This window comes from Medicago sativa, chromosome 2 (genome assembly GCF_051527215.1).
Source record: "Medicago sativa cultivar Bolivia chromosome 2, Bolivia_mono, whole genome shotgun sequence".
Taxonomy (NCBI): domain Eukaryota; kingdom Viridiplantae; phylum Streptophyta; class Magnoliopsida; order Fabales; family Fabaceae; genus Medicago; species Medicago sativa.
This window is the reverse complement of record NC_140750.1, coordinates 44,929,069-44,937,954: the sequence shown is the minus strand read 5'-3', so window position 1 is coordinate 44,937,954 and position 8,886 is coordinate 44,929,069. Positions and strand designations below refer to the sequence as shown.

The window sequence follows — 8,886 nt, the reverse complement described above, 5'->3', positions numbered from 1 at the left end:
TTTCTCGATGACTCTTGTCGCAAAAATGAGGTTTTAGCATTTATGGTTACAAATATGATAAATGAGAAGGTTGAACTTGTACCTCGATGTCCCTTGATGCGAAATATGATTTTTAAGCCGAGTTTGTTTGGATTTTGCTAAACTGGAAGTATGAAAATGTGGTTCAATGATCCTCAAACCGAGAATGATTTTAGTTTAATATAAATTTGATAAATAGGAAAGTTAATATTTTGTTTCGATGACAGTTGACGCGATAATGTGATATTTGATTAAATGGGAAGAAATACGAGGCTTCTTGATTGATGGATCAATCGTTAAATATGCAGTTCTCTCAAGGTTAGTCATGTAACACTTGTAAATTTAATTTCTTTAATCACCACAACATCTCTCTTTATTCATCTTTTTACCATTTGTTTTAGTTTGTTTAGATATTGAATTTTGTCGTCAAAATATAACCTCTTTCGTATGTTTTGTTTATTTTTTTTATCGATCGTCTTTTGAGTTTATAACTTTGGAGTTTTTTTCTTTTTATTTTATTGAGTTATGTCTTCTGTTTGCCGCGAAAAACAGATTTTAGCTTAAATGGTTACATGTTTGATAAATTGGAAGTTTGAACTTGTCCCTCGGTAAATATAAAGTATTGGGATGACCCTTGTCACAAAAACGAGATTTTAGCCTATATGGTTACAAAGTTTGATAAATGGGAAGTTTGAAATTGTCTCTTGATGTCGCTTGATGTGAAACATGATATGTGAACCTATTTGATTTTGTATTCGGTAAAATGAAAGTATTGGAATGGCCCTTGTCGCGAAAATTTGATTTTGGTATATATGCCTACAAGTTTGATAAATGAGAAGTTTGAACTTGACCATTGATGCGAAACATGTGGCGAAAATGAGATTTTAGCCTATATGGTTAGAAGTTTGATAAAGGTTGAACTTGTCCCTCGATGTCCCTTGATGCAAAATATGATATATGAAACTATTTGGTTTTGTATTTGGTAAAATGAAAGTGTATTGGAATGACCCTTGTCACAAAAATGAGATTTTAGCCTATATGGTTAGAAGTTTGATAAATATGAAGGTTGAATTTGTCCCTCGATGTCCTTTGATGCGTAACATAATATTGAACCTATTTGGTTTGAAATTGAGTAAATAGAAAGTAGTGAGTTGATCCTTGCTGCGAAAACGAAATTTTAGCTAATATCGTTACAAGTTTGATAAATATGAAGGTTGAACCCTCGATGGCCCTTGATGCAAAACATGATATGTGAACCTATTTGGTTTCATATTCGGTAAAATGAAAGTATTGGAATGTTCCTTGTCGCGAAAACGAGATTTTAGCCTATATGGTTAGAAGTTTGATAAATATGAAGGTTGAACTTGTCCCTCTATATCCCTTCATGCGAAACATGATATTTGAACCTATTTTGTTTTAAATTTGGTAAATTCAACACATGCTTTTTCTCTCCTATCATATTGTTTCTCGATGACTCTTGTCGCAAAAATGAGGTTTTAGCATTTATGGTTACAAATATGATAAATGAGAAGGTTGAACTTGTACCTCGATGTCCCTTGATGCGAAATATGATTTTTAAGCCGAGTTTGTTTGGATTTTGCTAAACTGGAAGTATGAAAATGTGGTTCAATGATCCTCAAACCGAGAATGATTTTAGTTTAATATAAATTTGATAAATAGGAAAGTTAATATTTTGTTTCGATGACAGTTGACGCGATAATGTGATATTTGATTAAATGGGAAGAAATACGAGGCTTCTTGATTGATGGATCAATCGTTAAATATGCAGTTCTCTCAAGGTTAGTCATGTAACACTTGTAAATTTAATTTCTTTAATCACCACAACATCTCTCTTTATTCATCTTTTTACCATTTGTTTTAGTTTGTTTAGATATTGAATTTTGTCGTCAAAATATAACCTCTTTCGTATGTTTTGTTTATTTTTTTTATCGATCGTCTTTTGAGTTTATAACTTTGGAGTTTTTTTCTTTTTATTTTATTGAGTTATGTCTTCTGTTTGCCGCGAAAAACAGATTTTAGCTTAAATGGTTACATGTTTGATAAATTGGAAGTTTGAACTTGTCCCTCGGTAAATATAAAGTATTGGGATGACCCTTGTCACAAAAACGAAATTTTAGCCTATATGGTTACAAAGTTTGATAAATGGGAAGTTTGAAATTGTCTCTTGATGTAGCTTGATGTGAAACATGATATGTGAACCTATTTGTTTTTGTATTCGGTAAAATGAAAGTATTGGAATGGCCCTTGTCGCGAAAATTTGATTTTGGTATATATGCCTACAAGTTTGATAAATGAGAAGTTTGAACTTGACCATTGATGCGAAACATGTGGCGAAAATGAGATTTTAGCCTATATGGTTAGAAGTTTGATAAAGGTTGAACTTGTCCCTCGATGTCCCTTGATGCAAAATATGATATATGAAACTATTTGGTTTTGTATTTGGTAAAATGAAAGTGTATTGGAATGACCCTTGTCACAAAAATGAGATTTTAGCCTATATGGTTAGAAGTTTGATAAATATGAAGGTTGAATTTGTCCCTCGATGTCCTTTGATGCGTAACATAATATTGAACCTATTTGGTTTGAAATTAAGTAAATAGAAAGTAGTGAGTTGATCCTTGCTGCGAAAACGAAATTTTAGCTAATATCGTTACAAGTTTGATAAATATGAAGGTTGAACCCTCGATGTCCCTTGATGCAAAACATGATATGTGAACCTATTTGGTTTCATATTCGGTAAAATGAAAGTATTGGAATGTTCCTTGTCGCGAAAACGAGATTTTAGCCTATATGGTTAGAAGTTTGATAAATATGAAGGTTGAACTTGTCCCTCTATATCCCTTCATGCGAAACATGATATTTGAACCTATTTTGTTTTAAATTTGGTAAATTCAACACATGCTTTTTCTCTCCTATCATATTGTTTCTCGATGACTCTTGTCGCAAAAATGAGGTTTTAGCATTTATGGTTACAAATATGATAAATGAGAAGGTTGAACTTGTACCTCGATGTCCCTTGATGCGAAATATGATTTTTAAGCCGAGTTTGTTTGGATTTTGCTAAACTGGAAGTATGAAAATGTGGTTCAATGATCCTCAAACCGAGAATGATTTTAGTTTAATATAAATTTGATAAATAGGAAAGTTAATATTTTGTTTCGATGACAGTTGACGCGATAATGTGATATTTGATTAAATGGGAAGAAATACGAGGCTTCTTGATTGATGGATCAATCGTTAAATATGCAGTTCTCTCAAGGTTAGTCATGTAACACTTGTAAATTTAATTTCTTTAATCACCACAACATCTCTCTTTATTCATCTTTTTACCATTTGTTTTAGTTTGTTTAGATATTGAATTTTGTCGTCAAAATATAACCTCTTTCGTATGTTTTGTTTATTTTTTTTATCGATCGTCTTTTGAGTTTATAACTTTGGAGTTTTTTTCTTTTTATTTTATTGAGTTATGTCTTCTGTTTGCCGCGAAAAACAGATTTTAGCTTAAATGGTTACATGTTTGATAAATTGGAAGTTTGAACTTGTCCCTCGGTAAATATAAAGTATTGGGATGACCCTTGTCACAAAAACGAGATTTTAGCCTATATGGTTACAAAGTTTGATAAATGGGAAGTTTGAAATTGTCTCTTGATGTCGCTTGATGTGAAACATGATATGTGAACCTATTTGTTTTTGTATTCGGTAAAATGAAAGTATTGGAATGGCCCTTGTCGCGAAAATTTGATTTTGGTATATATGCCTACAAGTTTGATAAATGAGAAGTTTGAACTTGACCATTGATGCGAAACATGTGGCGAAAATGAGATTTTAGCCTATATGGTTAGAAGTTTGATAAAGGTTGAACTTGTCCCTCGATGTCCCTTGATGCAAAATATGATATATGAAACTATTTGGTTTTGTATTTGGTAAAATGAAAGTGTATTGGAATGACCCTTGTCACAAAAATGAGATTTTAGCCTATATGGTTAGAAGTTTGATAAATATGAAGGTTGAATTTGTCCCTCGATGTCCTTTGATGCGTAACATAATATTGAACCTATTTGGTTTGAAATTATGTAAATAGAAAGTAGTGAGATGATCCTTGCTGCGAAAACGAAATTTTAGCTAATATCGTTACAAGTTTGATAAATATGAAGGTTGAACCCTCGATGGCCCTTGATGCAAAACATGATATGTGAACCTATTTGGTTTCATATTCGGTAAAATGAAAGTATTGGAATGTTCCTTGTCGCGAAAACGAGATTTTAGCCTATATGGTTAGAAGTTTGATAAATATGAAGGTTGAACTTGTCCCTCTATATCCCTTCATGCGAAACATGATATTTGAACCTATTTTGTTTTAAATTTGGTAAATTCAACACATGCTTTTTCTCTCCTATCATATTGTTTCTCGATGACTCTTGTCGCAAAAATGAGGTTTTAGCATTTATGGTTACAAATATGATAAATGAGAAGGTTGAACTTGTACCTCGATGTCCCTTGATGCGAAATATGATTTTTAAGCCGAGTTTGTTTGGATTTTGCTAAACTGGAAGTATGAAAATGTGGTTCAATGATCCTCAAACCGAGAATGATTTTAGTTTAATATAAATTTGATAATAGGAAAGTTAATATTTTGTTTCGATGACAGTTGACGCGATAATGTGATATTTGATTAAATGGGATGAAATACGAGGCTTCTTGATTGATGGATCAATCGTTAAATATGCAGTTCTCTCAAGGTTAGTTGTGTAACACTTGTAAATTTAATTTCTTTAATCACCTGATGAGGGCAACAATGGAACGGAGGGAGGGCTTGCTTGCTTGCTGCCCATTTTGATGTTTTTATTTTATTTTTTATGTTGTAATAAAAGTGTAAGGGACCAATTCTGGCCAAAAACACTAAGTATGGTTATTTTGTGTGTTTAATCCATTTTAAAGCTTCCAAAGCTTTAAATGGAATGTTTTTTGTGTGTTTATTTCGTGCAAAGGAGTGCTGGAGGCAAAAGAAAAACAAAGCATTAAAGAACATTTAATCTGATGGAGGAAAGAAGGCAGAATTGAAAAAGAAAGAGAAAAGACTTCAATGAGACAATGAAGGCATTTCATTTCAGCATATGAAACCACCATTATCATCAAAATCACGTCCATAATCATGAGCATCAAGAGCAGCCACCCCATTCATTGATTTGTCTTGTAACCATTTCTTACATTCATGTTAATTTACTTCAGCCATAGGAAATAATGATAGATTAATTTGGCTGAAGGAATTTTAAGAGTTATTTGCCTTTTCCTTTGTAATTCAGCAAGTGTCCCTCCTACCTATATATAGCACACGAAAATTATGAATAAAATAAGACTATTTTTGAGTGAAAAACTACACTATGTGTGTTTTTGAGCAATTGCTCTTTGGTTCTGGATTGGACCAATTTTGATCATATCAAGAATCCTTTCTTGTTGTGATCCTCAATCCCATAGACTTATCACTTTCTTGGATTAGAAGGTGTGGCGTCCCTTTCTTTTCATTCCATTTCTTCATTTTATCCACAAACTCTGTTTGGGTCAAAATTCTGTCATTTGCCTATTTTAACCCAAATATCCATTTTCCAATCTGTTTAACATTTTGAATCACATTATCAAAGCAATTTCGTGAATTTGGAGGAAAAATAACAATTTTTGGAATATGGGACTCATCAAGTGGTATCAGAGCAAGGTTCTAAAAAGGGCCAAACATTGGTAAAGTGTCTTTCTTCTTGTTCCTTATTTTTTTCCTTCTTTTTCTGTCCAATATTGATATTCATATAAAAAAAACGAAAAAAATATATTAGAAAAAAAATTACTCCTTTTTGTGTTTTTGCCACACTCTAATTTTTTTTTTATTTCTTTCGTTTCTAGTCAACCTTTATCCTTTGTTTCTTGTTTTAGTGTCTTTCTTTGTGTTAAGTCTTTGGGATTGTTGATTGTTTTTGGTTTCTTTAAAGAACTAAAAGAGCAATTTGAGTGGTAAGGACCATTTTAAACACTTGTTACTAATTTCACAAAATTTCACAATCATGTCTGATCCACCTTCACCTAGAACAGCAGCTATGACGATTCAAATGAGAGCAATGCGTGAGCATTTTGAGAGGCTGTTAAGAGAACAAGCTGAACAATTCCAACAAAGAGTTGATGAGTTAGAAAGAAGGTCTCAAAATTCTAATGATGGCAGTGGTGATGAGGATGAGAGGAGGCCTAGAAGGAGACCAAGGGAAAATCATTTAAGAGGCATAAAAATTAAAGTCCCGTCTTTTGTTGGAAAGAGTGACCCAGAAGCATACCTAGAATGGGAGACTAAAATTGAACAAATTTTTAATTGCCATAATTACTCTAATGTTGAAAAAGTGCAGGTTGCTTCCATTGAGTTCAAGGAGTATGCTTTAGTATGGTGGGATCAATTGATCAAAGAAAGAAGGAGGTATGGAGAACAACCGATTGATACTTGGGATGAGATGAAGAGAATCATGAGGAGAAGGTTTGTGCCATCCTATTACCATAGAGACTTGCACAACAAATTGCAGAGACTTACTCAAGGTTCGAAAAGTGTTGAAGAATATTTCAAGGAGATGGAGATTGCGAAAATTAGAGCTAATGTGGAAGAAGACAATGAAGCAACCATGGCCAGATTTCTTCATGGTCTAAATCATGACATTAGTGACATTGTTGAACTTCATCACTATGTTGAAATGGATGACTTGGTACATCAAGCTGTCAAAGTGGAACAACAACTCAAAAGAAAAGGCCAAGTAAGAAGAAACAGTTCTTCTTCTAACTCTTCAAGTTGGAAGGATAAAATGGAGAAGGAGGGAGCCTCGTCATCAATTCCAAAGGAGTCCATGGCTGATCCTAAAGGTATACAAACAAACCCTTCTCAAAGTACTTCTACTAACAAAAGTGTTAAGTGTTTCAAATGTCAAGGTCAAGGTCACATAGCTTCTCAATGTCCAACAAAGAGAACTATGATAATTGAGGAGAATGAACACGTTGAGGTGGAAAATCATGATGGGTATGTTGAAGAGGAGGCTGAAGAAATACCAAGTGGAGACTTTTTCATGATTAGGAGGTTTTTGGGAAATCAAGCTAAGGAGGAGGAATCAAATCAAAGGGAAACTCTTTTCCACACAAGATGCCTTGTTCAAGGGAAGGTATGCTCTATAATTATTGATGGAGGTAGCTGTACTAATGTTGCTAGTACACGCTTGGTGTCTAAATTGGAATTAGAAACAAAACCTCACCCAAGGCCTTACAAACTTCAATGGCTTAATGAAAATGCAGAAATGATTTGTGATAAACAAGTAGAGGTCTGTTTTAAAATTGGTAGGTATGAAGATGCTGTTTTGTGTGATGTAGTACCAATGGAGGCTAGTCATTTGTTGTTAGGGAGACCTTGGCAGTTTGATAGAAGTGTTCTTCACGATGGCCGAACCAACAAGTACTCTTTTATGCATTCTGGTCAAAAGATTGTTCTTGCACCATTGAGTCCTAGTGAGGTTAGAGATGATCAAAAGAAAATGAAAGAAAAATATGAGCAAGAAAAAAGAGAAAAAGAAAATGAAAAATCAGAAGAAAAGAAAGAGAGTTTGCTTGAAAAAGAAAGAGAGTTTCAAGAAGTAGTCATGAACAAACAGCCCCTATATTTACTACTTTGCAAAAAGGTGGCTTTGTTGACTAACACTCAAAATTTTCCAAGTTGTACTAAGTTTCTCTTGCAGGAATGTGAAGATGTATTCCCAAAGAAGGTATCACAAATATTTGAAAGAATTGTGTTTGATCCTGGAGGTTGTATAGCTTCCAAATTCGAGGACGAATTCTTTCGAAGAGGGGGAGTATGATGAGGGCAACAATGGAACGGAGGGAGGGCTTGCTTGCTTGCTGCCCATTTTGATGTTTTTATTTTATTTTTTATGTTGTAATAAAAGTGTAAGGGACCAATTCTGGCCAAAAACACTAAGTATGGTTATTTTGTGTGTTTAATCCATTTTAAAGCTTCCAAAGCTTTAAATGGAATGTTTTTTGTGTGTTTATTTCGTGCAAAGGAGTGCTGAAGGCAAAAGAAAAACAAAGCATTAAAGAACGTTTAATTTGATGGAGGAAAGAAGGCAGAATTGAAAAAGAAAGAGAAAAGACTTCAATGAGACAATGAAGGCATTTCATTTCAGCATATGAAACCACCATTATCATCAAAATCACGTCCATAATCATGAGCATCAAGAGCAGCCACCCCATTCATTGATTTGTCTTGTAACCATTTCTTACATTCATGTTAATTTACTTCAGCCATAGGAAATAATGATAGATTAATTTGGCTGAAGGAATTTTAAGAGTTATTTGCCTTTTCCTTGTAATTCAGCAAGTGTCCCTCCTACCTATATATAGGACACGAAAATTATGAATAAAATAAGACTATTTTTGAGTGAAAAACTACACTATGTGTGTTTTTGAGCAATTGCTCTTTGGTTCTGGATTGGACCAATTTTGATCATATCAAGAATCCTTTCTTGTGGTGATCCTCAATCCCATAGACTTATCACTTTCTTGGATTAGAAGGTGTGGCGTCCCTTTCTTTTCATTCCATTTCTTCATTTTATCCACAAACTCTGTTTGGGTCAAAATTCTGTCATTTGCCTATTTTAACCCAAATATCCATTTTCCAATCTGTTTAACATTTTGAATCACATTATCAAAGCAATTTCGTGAATTTGGAGGAAAAATAACAATTTTTGGAATATGGGACTCATCATCACCACAACATCTCTCTTTATTCATCTTTTTACCATTTGTTTTAGTTTGTTTAGATATTGAATTTTGTCGTCA

The 8,886-nt window shown here is 33.4% G+C and overlaps 1 protein-coding gene across 1 annotated transcript; it reads left to right on the top strand.

The window, feature by feature from the left end:
* The first annotated feature begins 5,987 nt into the window (after positions 1-5,987).
* On the top strand, positions 5,988-7,904 carry LOC146946873 (uncharacterized). The gene has a single exon (XM_085748326.1). The coding sequence runs from the start codon at positions 6,090-6,092 to the stop codon at positions 7,902-7,904; it is 1,815 nt and encodes a 604-aa protein (XP_085604452.1). The 5' UTR covers positions 5,988-6,089.
* The last annotated feature ends 982 nt before the right edge of the window (positions 7,905-8,886 follow it).

What these genes read in the sequence shown, in the direction of transcription:
- LOC146946873 (XM_085748326.1), top strand. Translation starts at nt 6,090, where the DNA reads ATGTCTGATCCACCTTCACCTAGAACAGCAGCTATGACGATTCAAATG.